The sequence below is a fragment of the Conger conger genome, chromosome 4 (genome assembly GCF_963514075.1).
Source record: "Conger conger chromosome 4, fConCon1.1, whole genome shotgun sequence".
NCBI classification, from domain to species: Eukaryota; Metazoa; Chordata; class Actinopteri; order Anguilliformes; family Congridae; genus Conger; species Conger conger.
Window position 1 is genome coordinate 33,200,120 of NC_083763.1, and position 19,311 is coordinate 33,219,430.

A 19,311-nucleotide genomic window follows, 5' to 3' on the forward strand; every position below is an offset into this window, starting at 1 on the left:
AACTCCCACCTCCGGAGGAACTTCTCACACATCCCGGGGAAGCTGGGGACATGGAGTCCGAGTGGGCCATGTTCAAAGCCTCCATTGCAGAGGCGGCAAGCAGGAGCTGTGGCCAGAAGGTCATCGGTGCCTGTTGGGGCGGCAACCCAAGAACCCGCTGGTGGACACCAGCGGTAAGGGAGGCTATCAAGCTGAAGAAGGAGGCCTTTCGGGCTTGGCTGGCCCGGGGGTCCCCTGAAGCAGCAGACAGGTACCGAGTGGCCAGAAGGGCTGCGGCTTTGGCAGTCGCTGAAGCAAAAACCTGGGTATGGGAGGAGTTCGGGGAGGCTACGGAGAAGGACTTTCGTTTGGCCTCAAGGAAGTTCTGGCAAACCATCCGACGACTCAGAAAGGGAAAGCAGGGCTTGTCTCAGGCTGTTTTTAGCTGACCCGGACTGGGGATATTGTCGGGCGGTGGAAAGAGCACTTCGAGGAGCTCCTGAACCCGAACAACACGTCCTCTGTGGAAGAGGCAGAGCCAGAAGCCTTGGGGGAATCTGAACCTATATCCCTGGCGGAAGTTGCTGAGGTAGTCAAAAAGCTCCTCAGTGGCAAGTCGCCAGGTGTAGATGAGATTCGCCCTGAGATGCTGAAGGCTCTGGACATTGTTGGGCTGTCTTGGCTGATACGCCTCTTCAGTGTCGCGTGGAGGTCGGGGACAGTACCTGCAGAGTGGCAGACCGGGGTGGTGGTCCCCATTTTCAAGAAGGGTGACCGGAGGGTGTGCTCCAATCCTCAGCCTCCCTGGGAAAGCTTACTCTAGGGTGCTGGAAAGGAGACTCCGACTGACGGTCGAACCTCGGATTCAGGAGGAGCAATGTGGCTTCCCTCCTGGTCGTGGAACAGTGGACCAGCTCTTTACCTTGGCAGGGTTGCTGGCAGGGTCATGGGATTTGCCAATCCAGTCCACTTGTGCTTTGTGGACTTGGAGAAGGCTTTCGACCGTGTCCCCCGGGGAACCCTGTATGGTGTACTGCGGGAGTATGGGGTACCGGAGCCGTTGTTACGAGCCATCAGGTCCCTGTATAACCAAAGTGAGAGCTGTGTCCGCATTCTCGGCACAAAGTCAAGCACGTTTCCTGTGGGTGTTGGACTCCGCCAAGGTTGCCCCTTGTCACCGGTCCTGTTTGTGGTATTCATGGACAGGATCTCAAGGCGCAGCCGAGGTGAGGAGAGTGTCCGGTTTGGTGACCTCAGAATCGCATCTCTGCTTTTTGCGGATGATGTGGTTCTGCTGGCTTCATCGGACCGTGACCTTCCGCACGCACTGGAGCGGTTTGCAGCCGAGTGTGAAGCGGCCGGGATGAGAGTCAGCACCTCAAAGTCAGAGGCTATAGTTCTCTGCCAGAAAACGGTGGATTGCTCCCTCTGGGTTGGGAATGAGTGATTGCCCCAAGTGAAGTTCAAGTATCTCGGGGTCTTGTTCATGAGTGAGGGTAGAAGGGAGCGTGAGATCGACAGGCGGATCGGTGCAGCGTCAGCAGTAATGCGGGCGTTGCACCGGACCGTCGTGGTGAAGAGGGAGCTGAGGCAAAGCTCTCGATTTACTGGTCGATCTACGTCCCAACCCTCAGCTATGGTCACGAGCTTTGGGTAGTGACCGAAAGAACGAGATCGCATGTACAAGCGGCCAAAATGAGCTTCCTCCGTAGGGTGGCCGGGCCCAGCCTTAGAGATAGGGTGAGGAGCTCGTACATCCGGAGGGAGCTCGGATTAGAGCCGCTGCTCCTTTGCGTCGAAAGGAGCCAATTGAGGTGGTTCGGGCATCTGATCAGGATGCCTCCTGGGCGCCTCCCTTTGGAGGTTTTCCGGGCTGGGCGGAGACCCCGAGGGAGACCCAGAGCGCACTAGAGAGACTGTATATCTCTCCTGGCCTGGGAATGCCTCGGGATCCCCCAGGAGGATCTAGAATGCGTTGCTGGGGAGAGGGACGCCTGGAATACCCGGCTTTGCCTACTGCCACCGCGACCCGACTCCGGATAAGCGGGTGATGATGGATGGATGATGGATGATATAAAAGGTGATATGTCCTAAGTTGTTTAACAAATCTAGATAAAAATACCAGGTAATAAAAATTTGAAATTTGATCTGTCATCTCATGTACATCTTTTGACCTCAAACTCAATTGTCTTCAGTGTATAGCAAACACAAACGAATTGACCTTGCTGTTCCAACACTTTTGGAGGGGACTCTATAAAGCAATTCCTAACTATGCAATAACTGTGCTGTATTAACTAGTTTGGTTTCACTTTTTTGTTGGTTTACTCCTCATTGTGTGGTTTCACAACAGTAGCTGTGGTCAGAAAATAAAGTGTGTTATTGGCTCTACAAGTGGAGGCATTGCTTAGCTGTGCATAATGAGATCATATACTCAAACCACAACCTGGGGACACATACTGAAGACAAATTGAGTGAGAACAACGCATCTGTATCACGCATCTTGTTGACTGTTGTAATTCTGCATCCTTAAGAACAAGAGCATTACATGATTAATGCATGTTGAGCACATTGTAGACAAAAACAAGCTTTTCAAATATCCCCATAGAATAATGAAAACCTCTGAAAACGTGCTTTTTACATATCATCTGTGGTTTACCCTACAGTACATTTATAATGAAGAGAGGAGTTTATTTCCTGACCTGAAACGGAAACATTCATTTCCTGGTTACTCATGGTTTTTATATCTCCAATTAAGATCCACACTTTGTGCACACAGGGTTCGACGGGATTCACCGTTAATTGCCCACCCAATGATTACATGGAATACGACAGACATTGAGGGTTTGATCTCAAATATTTACAATTATCTTATCACATTAAAATGCAAGACAATTAGTGTGACCTGTGCATGTAAACATGAAATAAACCAATCAGGATATCAGCTTGACTGGAATACCATTTGGGAAAACATGTTTACAACCAGCACACCAGTTTATTCATTAAGCAAGTACACAGACCTTATGCTTCTCCTTACAAGTGCTTCAAAACTAGTAGTGGTTTTGTCTAAACTAGTAGGGGTCTCTATACTGAAAGATCTCGTTTTGTTTCTGCTTCTTGATGATGCCTCTTCATTTCAAAGGAAATTAATATTTGTTGGTTAATTTTGTAACAAAATGGGCAAGTCAGTACGTAAAGCCACACATTAAAAGGCCTGTATTATTTCAAGTGAGAAGGTACGAGCTATGTTGTCTATTATTAGTCTATTATTAAGCAGTCTTGTACTAAGGGGGGCAGGTGGTTAATTTACCTTGTGCTAAGGGGGACAGGTGGTTAATTTACTTTAATTTAATAGTAGAATTGAAAACTACATTTGCATAGGTCAATGATTTCATGATTTGTGGCTTATTTCATACAGTAAGGGTTCTGCATACTCAGCTCAAATGATATTTTGAGTATCCTCATAGCTATACACAGGTCAACGATTAAATGAATTAAAACAACATGTTTTACTCCAGGTATTAAAAAAAATAAAAATCTAAATATTAACTTTAAAAAAATTGTCTAGTGTAGTTTACACCCCCACCCCAATACTCTAGTTCCTCTCTGCCTTCTCACCTTGAACATGGCGGCCTGGGGCTCTCCAAGCTCATGGAAAGGAGGTTTGCCTGTAGCCATTTCAATGATGGTGCAGCCCAGGGACCAGATGTCTGCAGGGGCTCCATACCCACGGGGCCCTTTATCAATGATCTCAGGGGCCATGTACTGCAACGTGCCTGCAGGAGTAGACCAGAACATAACCTAGTGAGTGTAGGATGTATAATAGGATGTATAAGTTCAGAATAAAAATTCAGAATAACTTCAGTTCATCAGAGAACCAAATACGGGAATGTTATAAAAGTGCCGACTAAAAAGCATTTTAGCCGATGACATTATGTTTCCATTGGTGCATAATTTGTTTGGCTTGCATAAAACAACACAGTATTTTTTTGCCTGCATAACAGAACTGTAGCATGTTCAATACGCACATAGAGTCTGTTGCGGATCGGTAAAAAACAGTTCTTGAGATTTTATGCCAAAAAAGGTTGACATTGTACAACAAAAAAATTATTTTGTGATGCCTACGTCTTCCTTTTCTTCCCTAGAATGCTTTTGACATTGGTTTCTTTGAATGATCTTCTCAAGACCACCTTAGGGAAGCCATTCTAATGAGGCAGAAAAGACATTCTGCATTTATTTCTGCTGGCTTCATAATATCTTGTCTGTACTTGATGACTGTGATTAAAAAAATGATGCATCCTCAAGAACAAGAGCATTACATGATTAATGCATGTTGAGCACATTGTAGACAAAAACAAGGTTTTCAAATCTCCCCATAGAATAATGAAAACCTCAGAAAACATGCTTTCTACATATCATCTATGGTTTACCCTACAGAGTTTATTTCCTGACCTGAAATGGAAACATTCACTTCCTGGTTACTCATCGATCATACCTGACCACATACTCCACACAGCTACTCTGTCAGGCTATGCTAAAGCAAGAAGCCATCAAATATTGAAAATAAATCACCAAATGGCAAGATTTAGCCTTTTTAAATGACCATAATTTTTCTTCTGAGTGATCAATGTAATCCAAATTCATAATCCAAAAGTAGACAGAAAAACACATCTGCAAGTTTTTCCCTGCTTTAATGCAAAATGTATTAGGCTCCAAATTTGACACCCCACTTGGCTGCCCCTCCCCCTTTTTTGAAGAGCTAATGTCTCTAGAACGACAAATCCTATGAGGCAAATTTCTCTGTTTAATTAATATATACAGTAAAAAACATTTACACAAAGATTGAACAAAATTTGAGTGGTCACCCCCCACAACTCTGGAATGAGCTAATGATAAAGGAACAAATTGTTTATTTTTTAGGAAAGAATTGTATTACTATATTTCCAATTGCTTGCTTTTTGTTTTGCAGGGGTACCTTCATGACTCAGCCTAATAGGATAATGTTTCCATGGTAGTAATATATTTGTGTACAGAACCAATAAATGGCTGCATTAGTGATTTGCAACAATAGTACAAATAAGCTATCTACAGTATCTGGCTCTTTTTCCAGAGTGACATCCTTGCTAGACTAGCAGCGGTCTTTTTTTTGCACAGCCTTAGCTGTAATATCTAAATTAGTCACACTTCTGTCCATTTCAAGCAATTTACTCACATCATTGCCTTTCTTTCTCTTTTTTGTTTTTATTCTACGTCCTTCACAAAAAACGTTCTGGAGCCTACAATGGCACGTAACAAAAAAAAAGAAAACAGAAGGAGAGCGTGTACATACAGCTACTCTGATAAGGGGGGAGCACCTGTCTTCAAGCTCTGATAGGCATTCATAAAAGGCAAACACACTCCTGCCATTTACTTAATTACCCTTGTCATGACTCACTCACTGAGGTGAGGCCAGGACACAGTTTCCCCACCCAGCTTAGCTGAAAAAGGCAGATAGCGTTTCCCTGCCAACTCTCTGCCAATGCTTTCCCTACACTCTTCCAACATGTATGTTCTCTCTCTGTATAATAATAATATGCTGCCAGGGCCCAGGTCAGGCAGTACTACTGTAACAGAACCAGGTTCTGCTGTAGCCCTTGTTCTGGGGGAGACAGCGAAACCAGGTAATCTGCATGCATGAAAAATGCTGTAGAGTATGGTCGGGACACATAACAATCTGGCAAACTGGGTGGGTATAAACACAATGAGAAATGAACCGAGATGACAAACAGGTACGAAAGCAGGGACACAGGTAACGACATACAGGTAAGTGAAAAGTTCCTCCTCAAAATATGGGGATTCTGATCTCTCCCATTTGTCTACATTCCTCCTCAGTCTCTACCTCACCTGACCTCACCTCTGCTCAGTTTCACATGATTTCATTATAGCCTGAGGGACAGTGAGTAGGGATATCGTCACGGCATCATGTCTCCAATAAAAATAAAATTACAATACTTTGCACACTTCTATGGAACTCCAGGTCTGCACTCTTTAGCCTAAATGTTGAAGGGTACAGACCTTGTATGTCTGAAAAGCTTTGAATGAGTCCATAAACACTTTATACTTTTACAAATACTTTAACAAACATTTTAATGCAGTAGTCTAGACCAGAGGGTGCTGAGCAGTTGCGTTATCTCACTCAAATCTGAGGTTGCAGGGGTGTTGGGGGTGGCCTGGGCGAGCCGGCTTATGGAGATGCTGGACAGGCATGTGCCTGGCAGGCCTGGATCAAATACAGAATTGTTTTGGATTCCAATACTTTTCTGTGCTCAATTGATCTTGCCTGGAGCAAACCAAGAGGGGCAAAAGGCAGGGTTTGCACTTGAGAGTATTTCATAGGTTCCAATACACCAGACAAGCTTAGTAAAGCATAGAAAGGTATTTGATTTCAAAGCAATTTAAGATTGAAGTATCTGACCCAGGTCCAGATGGAGGCCTTCATACAGGTCCCAGGGTCTGAGGATTGGGTGGTGGGCCAGGTCCTGCACAGCCCTTAGCAAGCACGTGGTAACATTACTACCACCAACAGTGGATATTACTATCCTGGCATCTGGAAACTCCTGTGCAGTTTTCTCCTCACTACCCTGAAGGTGTTGTGCTGGAGGGAGCTCAGGTCCTTGGTACCTGTGTGAATGATGACGTGAATGATGAGCGGGGGCTGCCCAGCGTGCCTCAGTTTAGGAGTCCCAGAGCCCATGTTGTATTGCTGCTGCGGTTTGTGTTCACTGTCTGTCCAGGAAACAGCTTTCTGTAGTTACATCAGCAGAGCCACATGTACACTGTTCCCTGAGGCAGGGCTAGGAGATGCTTGGGGCATTGACATGGACGGGGGCTCTGAATGGGGCTTTGCCTTTGCTTTGCAGGGCTGCGGCTGTAGCAAAGGTTGTGGGCGTTGACGTGGTTATGGCAGTAGTCGGGGCTCAGGGTGGGGCAGTCCTTCTGGAGGAGCCTGGGCAGGGTGTTTTGGCGAAGTGACTGCAGTATCCAGAGCCAAAATCGATACATCACTTCCTGTATTTTTCTTCTGAATACACTCTCTGTCTCTGTATCATGTTCTCTATTACTGTTGTAAGCTGGACTTTTAGAGCCTTGTTTTCATATTTGATCTCTCATTACATTAGTTATTTAGCTGACACTTTTTTAGTGATTAGACCAAGCAGGGGACAATGACCCCTGGAGCAAAATGGGGTTAAGGGCCTTGCTCAAGGGTCCAACAGCTGTGTGGATCTTATCATGGCTAAGCCAGGGCTTGCAACACCAACCTTTCAGATCCCAGACATGCACCTGAGCCACTATCCAGATCGAATGAGAAAAGCCGGTTACCTCTCCGACATTAAGGGAAAGAAAGGGAATTACCTGTGAAGGTCTCAGTGCAAGGGTTGACCCCGGCCAGCCTCTTGGATGTCCCGAAGTCAGAGATTTTGAGCACACCACTGTAGGTGTTCACCAGAACATTGTCCCCCTGTAAACACAGGGCCTTGTCAGCAAAGTCACTGAAAGTAACTCTGAATACTAGTCGAGGTCATCATTTTTTCTGCTTGACAAAAACACTCATCAACACGAAATGAGACCTCATGAACAGAAGGAGAGCGAAATTGTCAATTTTATGCTATAAAACTGACTAAATGTCTAAATGAAGCAAAGAAAATCCACCTCGTATAGAGTTTGCCTCTATGCACAAACAGAATACCTTCATCTGGGCTACTCAAGGCACTCTGAGTGTACTTTCCAAATGACCTATAAAATCATTCCAGCTGCTGTACCTTACTCAAGGGTACCATGGAAACACTAGAGACAGGGAATTGAATCTCCATTCACAGTGCACTGAAAAGCCTAGACCATTGATTACAACCTGCCTGTTGTGTGACCTATACTGTCATGAAGATCAGGCCTATAGGCATTGGCACCTTGATGTCTCGGTGGACAATTTGGTTCTCATGCAGGTAACGCAGCCCCTCCAAGATCTGACGTGTGTAGAAGATGATGGTGGCCTCCTTCAGTGGACCCCACTTGGATCGCAGCAAGGCAGATAGACTTCCTGTGGAGACAGGCCAAAGCCAAAGTTACTTATTTGATAGAAACTTCTAAATGCACAAACATGAAAGCACGCCCACACAGAACACACACACACCTCCAGGGACCTGCTCCATGAATATCTTGATGTAGCCATCTTCAGACACAGAGCCCAGGTACTGTACAATGTTCCTGTGTTTCAGGTACTTGTGCAGAGCGATCTCCTCATGGAGGGGCTGAGAATACCTACAGAGAAAAAGAGAACAGCCATCAGCACACCTACAAGATGCCACATACTTTGAACCATGATCAGAACCTATAATACCACAGCCTATTATACATATATAGCCAAGTAGTGTAGTCAGGTGGTATACCTGTACATCAGACGATTTAGCAGTCTAGCACACACCAGTGCATCAGATAATATGGCAGTCTACCGGACATCTGTACATCTGTACTGCATACTACAGTCTTATCATACAGCTACAATATAAACAAAGTAATATATTCAGGAACAGTCTACCACATACACTCACTAGGCACTGTATTAGGTGTTTATTAGAGTTATTTTTTGACTTGGTGGTCTTCTACCGCTGTAGCCTATCCACTTAAGAGCTGTGACGTGTTGTGGGTTCAAAGATGCTCTTCTGCATAGAATCCAAGGAGATCAGTAATTTCTGAGATACTCAAACCACCCTGTTTGCCACCAATAATCATCCCATGGTCAAAGTCACTTAAATCACATTTCTTCCCCATTCTGACATTTGGTCTGAAAAACAATGACCATGTGTGTCTGCATGCTTTTATGCATTGCTGGCACATAATTGGCTGATTACATATTTGCATTAACAAGCTGGTGTACAGGTCTACCCAATAAATTGCTCACTGAGTGAATTTCTACATTAGATAATATACTACATTCAACCACAGTACATCAGATAATAGACATTATTATTATAGAAACTATTTTCCAGGAGACCAAGGGACCAGGGGGTGGGGAGAGGGCTTGGGTTGGGGCAAGATGCTGCGGAGTACTTTCAGAAATAATTAATTTGCTTAATTTCTGTCCGTCAATTTGTGACAGGATAATGTGAATTTTTATTTCACACATCTGTACATCGTAATATACTAAAGTCTACCACATATCTGTATTTCGTAACAAAGTAATATACTCATGAACAGGTTACCAAAGCCTTTCTGCTGGGTACCATACCCCCTCCTAAACAGGGGCCGCTTTTTCACCTTTGCAGGCTCCTCACCTGCTGTCCTTCTCTGGGATCTCTTTGATGGCGATGCGCACCTGGTTGCTCAGGTCCCTTCCTGCGTACACCACGCCATATGTGCCCCGTCCCAACACCACCCTGTCCCCATTCTCATTGTAGTCATATTCATACTGCAAGACACACAGAATGTATGGCAAGTAAATTGATGCACACACACACACACACACCCACATACACACTCCACTATATATACACACACCAACACCTCTAGCCATATGCACTCACTGTACATACATGCTTACACATTTGTACACACTCACACATATGCCCAATATATGTACTGTACATATTGGACATATACATACACTCTACTGTGCATTCAACAAAGACATAGACATACAATAGGTACACATCTCAAACCAATGAAAACACATGAAGACAAACACAGGCACATACACATACATGTAATCTTCATTCACCAATGAGAATACACACACACACACACACACATACACATACATTCTGTGCCTCACCTCCAGCGTGTCTCCATCCCCTTCCCCCTCCAACTCAACAGCATTCCCAGACCCATCTGAAATGACCTCCTTCACCATGGAGCAGAACCTGACAGCACAGTCAGCATAGGGTCAGGAGACACTCGCCACAAGGTGATCAAACATCTATAACAATGAGGCAAGCACATGCTATGGGCATAGTCAGCACTATAGTCTACACAGAGACAGTACAAGATGGCTCAATAAGCAGGACTCAGTTGCAGAGAAAGACTAAATAAACAGCCTACACACACAACAGTCCAAAGCACACCACAGTTCCCAAGAGCCCCTAGCTCACCGTCCACACTGGTCCTCAGTGGAGAAGTAGATCTGGAAGTCGTCTGAGTTGTCATGCACATAAAGGAAGCAGCAACGCTCATCAAATTTGGAAATGCTGGGTATGAGGCACAATGAGGGTCATGAGGTGGGGGTGGAGATGAGAGCTCCCAGAATGCATTGCATAGACAAATGATCACATTCAGTGTTGAAAATACTTGTCTGAGTGAACTAAGAGGAGGTAGCCTTGATAAATATGCACAACAAATTAAAAAAAAGTGTTACATTTCTGAAATCAAAATGTTTTTCTCTAAAAAAATGGGTTTGACAATATTGGCACCCATGGTTTAATACTTTTTGCAACCACCCCTGGCAACAATGACAGTCTTCCTATAATATTTGATAAGGTTAGAGAACACATTTAGAGGGATTTTTGACCATTCCTCCATGTATAAAATTTCAAGGTCATTGATATCCACGGGCGCTTATGGACTGCCCTTTTCAGTTCAGGCCATATGCTTTATGGATTTAAGCCCGGAGACTGAGATGGTTATTGCAGAACATGGATGTTGTTTTTACTTAACCACTTCTGTATGGATTTTGATTGATATGGTTGTGGTCATTGTCCTTGATGACCATGTCTCAGCCTTTAAGTAGAGGCAACTAGGTTTTCTGCCCAGAATTCCTGGTAATTTGAGGAATTCATTATGCTATTGATCTTAGCTAGTACCCCTGGACCACGGGCAGGACAACATCCCCAAAACATCAATGACCCACGTCTATATTTGACTGTAGGTATGAGGTGCTTCTCCTTGTATGCATTCCTCTTTTGCCGCCAAACATACACCAAAAAGTTACATTTTAGCACTCTCTTCCAGACCAATGACATTTGCCAACTCCAGATGCTTAGATTGGTTTCTTGTGCTCAGGAAGGGCTTTCTTCGTGCAACCCAAACAAAGAGTTTCTGACATGGAGGTGGCATCTCATGCTTGTTTTTGAGACTTACTGACCCCAAGATTGGTTGGCAATGTCTGCAATGTCCTGGCAAGTTTGCAACCAATCCATGTTTTATGTTTCTGTACTATTCCCCTTACAGTGCTAAGTAGTATGTTTAACCATTTATGTATTTTTTGTACCCATCACCAGACTTTGACGGTTAATTACTATCTGTCTCTTCTGAATTGACAGTTATTTGGCTTTCCCCATTCTGATGGATGAAAAAGGGATTATGCATGTTACGTCATTTTTATACCTTAGTGAAGTGATGGAATGCCTCAATATACACTCACCAAGCACTTTAAGTATTCATTAGACTTATTTCTTAGACTTCTACTGCTGTAGCCTATCCACGTAAGAGTTATGATGTGTTGTGTGTTCAGAGATGCTTTTCTGCATACCATCATGTAATGTGTGGTTATTTGTGTTACTGTCACCTTTCAGTCAGCTTTGACCAGTCAGTACAAGATGGCTCAGACAATCCCCCCAGGAGCAATGTGGGGTTAAGGGCCTTGCATAAGGGCCCAACAGCTGTGTGGATCTTATCGTGGCTACACCTGCGAACCACTGACCTTGGAGGTCCCAGTCATGTACCTTAACCACTAGGCTACTTTTGTTACAGTTTTTTAATTAAGCAGGTTTTACTTTTTTCTTGACACAAGCTTAAAAATGACATACCCAAAATGAAATGGTTACTATTCTTGAACCCTTTTGACTAAGGCATACTCCTGGTCTTTTCTGAAAGGTAACCCTTTGGGGTTTGAAATATTATGAAAACATTATGAAAAGTTACAGAAGCTCAAACACAGCGAAAGTAGCTTTTTCCAATCTATGTCTAGGCAATTTTCCAAAAAGGACATTTGGAGACTCCAAAAGGACACATGGAAACTAAATTATATTAAGAGGTGTAAAATATGGCATTTTGCTTACTAAACTATACAACTTTTCTTCCTGAAAGTGTTTGCAATTCCCCCCGCCTGTCACAGTGCCCCTACCTCTCTGTCTCAACCTCCCTCTCCTTGCAGCTCTCCTCGACAAACAGGTTGAGAAGATCATCAAAAATAAGTACAATAATCTCAATAATACCATCTTGTAGACGAATAAATTCATTGATTTTTGTCGAATACCCATCCCTATCAACAAGTCAAACACATTCCATTATTTCATATGCTATTTATTATTCAAAAGCAGGCTGGCTGGTTATTTATAAGCATATTGAATAATAATAAACTATTTTCAGACTTTTTGTATTTAGATGCTTACCGATTATTCATACATTTGCATGTTGCCGTATTATTATAAAAATAAAAAATAAAAATATCTCAGATGATCAAATAGGCCCGAGGCCCTAGTCCTTATCTTGTTGTGCAGGTAGCAGTTGAAATTGCACTTCCCTCTACGGTCTTTCAGCGCACTTATCCCTGGTTATGGGTATGCACTTTGCACTTTGTTGTACGTCGCTCTGGATGAGAGCGTCTGCCAAATTCCATTAATGTAATAAAATTGGGTCACGTCCCTGAAAAAGCAATTCAATTGGGGAGCCAACAGTGTTTTCACTGTCTTCCTCAGAAATATTCACTCCTCAAAATGAAGTCCTCTATTTAGATGTAGGCATCGCAAAACAATTGTTTTTGTTTAATACATCAACCTTTTTTTGCATAAAATCTCAAAAACAGTTTTTGCCATTAACAAATATTTACCATTGGAAACCTAATGTCACTAGCGAATCATTAATGCACAGGTATATGTAAGATGGTCCCCATACCTGATTCCTTTGATCGATGTGGCTGTGAAGTTCCACTCATGGATTCCTTTCTGGTACGGAAATGAAAGAAATAAACCATATTTTATCCGCATCCAATAAAACTGAGACTGACTTCTTGTTTAGACCATGAACCTCCAATGCTCCTATACCAGCTGGCTTGTTGTCAGAAACTTACTTACAGAATATTGTAACTATCCAACATATCTTTCATTGCACATAATAACTGTGTGGGCCAATCACACTGAAATAATATCAATTATTACCCATGAAGTGGACTATCCCTTTCAGCATGACATAATATCAGAGGTGTGTTGTTTTCTTACAGTCTGCAGAAACAGTCAGGTGTTCAGTAATAGGGCTCTTACTGTTTCTGCTGGAGACACATGCCATATGCACACCATCTTCTCCTCAGCTTCACTGTTAATGGATACATAGGAAGGCTGGTAGATCTTAGTTGGCTCCAGGATCAGCACCTTTGTGATGAGACAGACAGACAAAAAACTTTTAGTACAAGCTAATCAAGAAGTACCGGTGGTAAAATTGACAGTCAGGCCCAGAACCCTTGATAAATATGCACAGAGAATGCTGTAAACTAAAAGATCATGTAGTCATTGACATACGCCTTTTACAACATGTGTAAAGCAGTGTGATTTATGAATGATTCAATGGAACCAACCAAAGTCTTATATTTAAAAATAATAAAACAGGTTCCACAATTATTGGCACCCCTGGTTTAATACAATGTGCAAACACCCCTGGCAAAGATGACAGCCACAAGTCTTTTCCTATAATTCGTGATAAACACATTTGGAGGGATTTTTGACCATGCAGAACTTTTCAGAATCATTGATATCCTTGGAATTCCCCCCTCTTCTATTCAGACTACAGGTCTTTTACAAATTGATCTTAAACAGTGCCCCTGTTGCACTGGCAGCAAAACATCTCCAAAACATCAATGGCCCACCACCATATTTGACAGTAGGTATAAAGTGCTTCTCCTTGAATGCATTCCATTCTGCCGCCAAACATTGTTGATGGTGTGTATGACCAAAACATTACATTTTGGCCTCATCTGTCCATAGCACTCTCTTCCAGTCATAATTTCAATGAGGTTTGGAAAACTCAAGATTGGTTTTGTTTATTGTACTGAGTAAGGGCTGTCTTTGTGCCACCGTTCCAAAGAGTTTGTTGGTATGGAGGTGCCATTTTATATATTGTTTTAGACTTGGTGACCCCCAAGGCACAACCAGTCTCTGCAATTCTTAAACTGTGATCCTTGGGTTACTTATGGCCTCCCTCACTATCTTCCTTACTGTCTGTGGGGATAATATGCACTCATGTTGTCTTCCTGGCATGTTTGTCCTTTCTTTTATTACCCTGACAGTGCAAAGTATTTTTTGTACCCGTTACCCAACTTGTGATGGTGATTACCATCTGTGGCTTCTGAATTGACAGTTCTTTGGCCTTTCCCATGCTGATTTTGCATGCTTGTTACCTCATTTTTATACTCTAGTGAAACAGGAAGTTATGGAATGATACAATATTGTTCCCCTCGACTAAGATGGGGAAAATACATTTTGTGCACCAATCACAGCTAGAAGCAAGCGAGTTACTGTTGAATGTAATCAACTGAATGAGACTTAACTATTCATATTAACTGTTCGATGTCTGTATACAATGGAATAGCAATAGCTGGTTTAACTCACAGTCAACATATAAATTAAAAACTTAGCCTACGCAATGTTCTTTATTATAACAACTATAGACCTGCTTGGTGAGCGCACAATCTTGCATTCTAGTGTTCGGCTGGAGAGATACTAAATGTACTTTTAAAAATTACTTTGGGTGCGCCTTGATACACAGCTCCAGGGTGAAGTTGTGCAAAATATAATTTTCTAGTTTACTGTATCTTTAGATAGTAGGCTAGTTCTGGAAGAGTTAATTTGTAAGGGGGAGTGGGGTCGGAGGACCAAAAGTGACTGAGTTTGGTTCTAAAAATTACCCAGAAGACGTGAGAACTAGAGCTGCAACTAACAATTATTTTGTTATCGATTAATCTGTATATTATTTTTATCGATCAGTCGATTCATCGATTAATTTACTGGGGGGGAAATTGATTCAATTTGCAATAGCAAGCTAGATTAAAGGAAGCATCCAGGAGCTGTGATGCTAGGTTATGGTGTTTTCTGTCATGCATCTGTGCATGGCCATCATGCTGCTGTGATCTGCCGTAATTCCCACACTTTGGATGAAGTCTCTCTCGCACTCTCAGCTGGGTCTGCTGCCACCATGTTCAACATAATACGACCCGTCGTTCATGAATATGCAAATCAACTAAATAACATGGTCGATGTCATCGACGACATTGACAAATCGATGCAGCCCTAGAGGTAATCAGTGATATTTTCCTAGTGACAAGGGATACACCCCAGAGGAGGAAGGGGTAAACAAGAAAGGGATTAAATAATTTCCCAGCAATTAGCCAACCAATAAAACAACCTATCAAAACCGTCAAGAAGTTTAATCTGAGTCGAGCGAGGAGGTAGCGAAACTCAACCTTATGTCCTACAGATTATGGTGGTCATAAAACGAGGCGAGTAGGACATAGGTATGCCTACAGCGCAAGGGAGATGCCTACCCAGGCTCCCCACTGCATTATAGCCTACCTACCGGAACGGTACCGTGATAATGAAAGACATACAAGACATCCCACCTCTGATTCCACCGCAGGAATACTGACCCTAACACTAGAATGCACAACCAACAACCATCACAATCTAATTCCCTGACAAAGCAGGATTACTTTAAAAACAGACAGGAACCCATGAAACACATTAACCCTACTTTAGCAACTGAAGCAGAACGCCTATACTGAGGCTAGAATACACAAAACAACCTTACGCCTCGAATGCCCCCAGGAAAACAGGATTATTTATATTTAGCAAACGAGCCACACGGGTATCAAACACAGAAACATTTTGACTTCAATAGAGCCACTTCAAGGCTCTACCACCAGTGCGGAAGACCTAAGAGGAAGGAAGATAAATACGCGAACAGCCACGAAGATCTCCCGTATAGAACTCCGGGCTATCAGAGATTCGCAACGCTCCTTCCAGGTTGAGCAAGCTCTAAACTTGCGTATTTAAACTAGTGTTACAAATAAAACAGACCTGCACCAAGAAGTAATGCAGATGAAATGCATAAGCATCCCAGCCAAGAGACCCATGCGGAAGTAACCAAACTACACATCCCACCATGAAGACCTCCTCCTTAGATCCCCGGGTATCGAAGGTGCAAATGCTGTCTCATAGGGCTGTTACCTTTGACAGTGGTGTATAGCCTCAGTGCAACCCGTACAATAACTGACATTAAACTATGACGAGAACAAAAACACTGCGTTTTGAATAAAGTGACACAAAGAAACACCTCACTATGAAGAAACAAACGCAAAGCCGCTGTCAGCCTTGGAAACAGCACACCATGGAAAAATGACACACAAAGTCCCAAGCCACAGGAAGTCTGACTCTCATCATAATTACAAGCAGGCCTCAGCACTTCCGCCATCCACCTTAAACTCAGAACCCCATGGGTAAATGATACTGGTCGATCTACACCTCACATTAGTGCAACAAATTCAAATGTCTAATGTGCTGAAAAAGTGATGAGGTATGATCAAGTATGACAAACAAGCCCCGGTTAACCAAGACGCAGGACTTAAATAGAAAGGCACACAGCTGACCCTCATCAGCAATCAGACCACACAGGGCAGACAATTGGAATCGGTAGTCAGCACAAGGGTATTGATTACCTGATAGCCAAAGTGAAGTAATCATCAAATTGGCAAAAATATGAGAAGTACGCCTTCTAGGGGTAGTGCCTGGAAATTACTAAAGAAAAGCCTAGAACTGTGACACTTTTCTTGAAACAGGCCTATATTGGAAATATGACACTCTGCCCCCTACTGTCAGAACACAGCTATGGGATTAGACTGCTCATATTTGTTTGGTTACTCCCGAGGCAGCAGCGCCAATGAAACACAAAACCACTGCATAGCTGCAAGTAAGCTAACTAAATACAAACATGAGTAACATCAGTTAAATACCTAGCTAAATATGGAAAGCATCTACTAAAGCAGATGTTTTTTACGACCGTGGCTTTTTACTGTAGCTTGTTGCTATGATGACACACAGTAGTGTGAATGGGGCATATATGCTTTTTTGTGTGTAAACATATGAGCAAAGCAAAGAAAGAAATCCAGCATAGTATGCCTTTAAAGCACTGCATCTAGGGCGGCCTGTAGCGTAGTGGTTAAGGTGCATGAATTGGACACGCAAAGTCGGTGGTTTGATCCCTGGTGTAGCCACAATAAGATTCACACAGCCATTGGGCCCTTGAGCAAGGCCCTTAACCCTGCATTGCTCCAGGGGAGGATTGTCTCCTGCTTAGTTTAATCAACTGTATGTTGCTCTGGATAAGAGCATCTGCCAAATATAATGTAATTCATCTTTTGGTTCTGGGTTATATTTTAGAATTACTTATAAGAGCACAAGACAGAAAGTTGTGGTTGCAAGCTTACTGGGAATCTGAGTCCTTTGGTGGTGCCACGGGTAGCCTCTACAATTATGTCCATCCAGAAATTCAGCCTCTCCCTCTGAGGTGAATGTTCCAGGTTCTGTTTTTTAAAACGCTGGATCAACTGGAGGTTCTGAACGACTGAGCGCAGGTACCTAGAGACAAAGAGAGAGGAGGAAAGATATTGTAATATAAATATTGTGCATTTTATGTGATTAAAGTATGCAGTTCTGTCATATGTACATTATTTTTTATTTCATGCCAATACACAATAACTGAATAGAAAGAGAGAGAGGCAGAAGGAGGAAGAATATGACCACCTGTTAAATTCAGCGCTGATACCTAGATCTTCTCACAGGAGTAATCATGCTCATTACTGTTATGCAGTTACGCCCTCATCACCATTACAGTATTGCACACTGTTATATTCTCACAATTTACTATCAGTCAACAGAACAGTCAATGTTTATGGATGCACAGTGTATTATTACTGTAAACTGACACCATCTGTATCCACACTAACATCAGGGTATTACTGCAATCTAGATACCAAAGAGCCAACAAATGGAGGCTTTATGAGCCCACAAGTTGCAACACATGCCTGATATTCATATTTCTCAGTCATGACAACATTTCTAGCTGCCACTGCTACACAAGGATTCCCAATATGAAGGCTTTATCAAAGGCCTGGTGACATATCCACTAGTTTCCAGGGATATCCACTCGTATTCAGGGTGCGCCACTTTCAGAGCATCAGCAAAGCATTCAGCAGTGAAAGCTTACTAATGCTCATTCTTGGCCACAATTCAACTACTATTCGGTGGGCTATGTGCTGCAGTGACCTTCTTCTGGGCCTCCCCTTGTACTGTAGCAAAATAGGACAGCTCATTAAAACTCACTGAAAACTTACTTAAGAATGCAGCATAGCACAGGAGTGACTGAATGTTGGCCATTAACTGAGAATCACAGAGGCAGGGATTTGGGGGAATCATCACTGATAAATATGCACACAGTCAGTAATCACAGTGCATACTTCTAATGACCAGTAAGCACTGGTTGTTATTTGTCAGGAGCATGTTACAGAGGAGGGGCAAGGGGGCTCTAGTTGTATTACTGGTGGTTACAGTTTACTTGGCGTGAAGGAGCATACCAGATTGGGGGCTTGAGTTTGAAGAGCTTCTCAGCAGCCTGTACGGCTTTAGGGATATCATTGGCCAACATGCTGACTGTGAAGAACTGACCCATGTCCCAGTAGTTATTCATCTTCTCTAAGCTCCCCTTCCGCCCCAAAAGGCTGTTCAAACGAACCCCTGAGCAAAAGAGACACAGAAAGAGAGAGAACCATAGGTAACAATAGACTGAGTAAAGAACTACATACTGTACAATATATGGCACAGACATTATTTGCAGAATTTGTTTAAATTCTAGGAGTTGATAAATTGTGAGTGTTTATTATTGTTGTTATTGTGGTCATTTTATTATTATTACTTTTATTTACAGTCATACTGTGTTTACTGATCTGAAATATAAACATCTGTAAAACGATTGCTGGACACACAATGTTTTATTACCCAGCCTCTGAACCCATCCCTAACACTGGCTTTCAAGGGTAGAGGTCAGCCTACCTAAATTGTTAATTGAATACAAATTTTACTTCAATTTGTATATTTTAAGCTATATTTTTTAGGCTTTCTCAATTGAAAATGTTTAGGTTCATTCAAATGATATTAATGTATATCAACTATATGGCAATATTGTTTAATTGCTTTCATGCCAATAAAGCTCTTTGAGTTGAATTTGAAAAAAAAGAAAAGAATCAGTGTAACCTAGTATTGTGTACCAGGGCGTGTGTTTGTAGCAAAAGAAAACAAAAATCCACAGGCAGTCCCAAACCGATTTGTG

The 19,311-nt window shown here is 42.7% G+C and overlaps 1 protein-coding gene across 2 annotated transcripts in view; it reads right to left on the minus strand.

The window, feature by feature from the left end:
• Window positions 1-19,311, minus strand: part of map3k15 (mitogen-activated protein kinase kinase kinase 15) — a 70,749-nt gene that overhangs the window by 26,077 nt on the left and 25,361 nt on the right. For both annotated transcript variants that reach the window (XM_061238260.1, XM_061238259.1), the window contains 11 exons: window positions 18,560-18,719; window positions 17,414-17,564; window positions 13,203-13,310; window positions 12,838-12,887; window positions 10,098-10,193; window positions 9,782-9,869; window positions 9,285-9,418; window positions 8,144-8,271; window positions 7,920-8,050; window positions 7,369-7,474; window positions 3,595-3,752 (listed from right to left, as the gene is read on the minus strand). In XM_061238260.1, coding sequence (XP_061094244.1) covers window positions 3,595-3,752; window positions 7,369-7,474; window positions 7,920-8,050; window positions 8,144-8,271; window positions 9,285-9,418; window positions 9,782-9,869; window positions 10,098-10,193; window positions 12,838-12,887; window positions 13,203-13,310; window positions 17,414-17,564; window positions 18,560-18,719 — 1,310 coding nt within the window. The remainder of the gene's footprint in view (window positions 1-3,594; window positions 3,753-7,368; window positions 7,475-7,919; window positions 8,051-8,143; window positions 8,272-9,284; window positions 9,419-9,781; window positions 9,870-10,097; window positions 10,194-12,837; window positions 12,888-13,202; window positions 13,311-17,413; window positions 17,565-18,559; window positions 18,720-19,311) is intronic.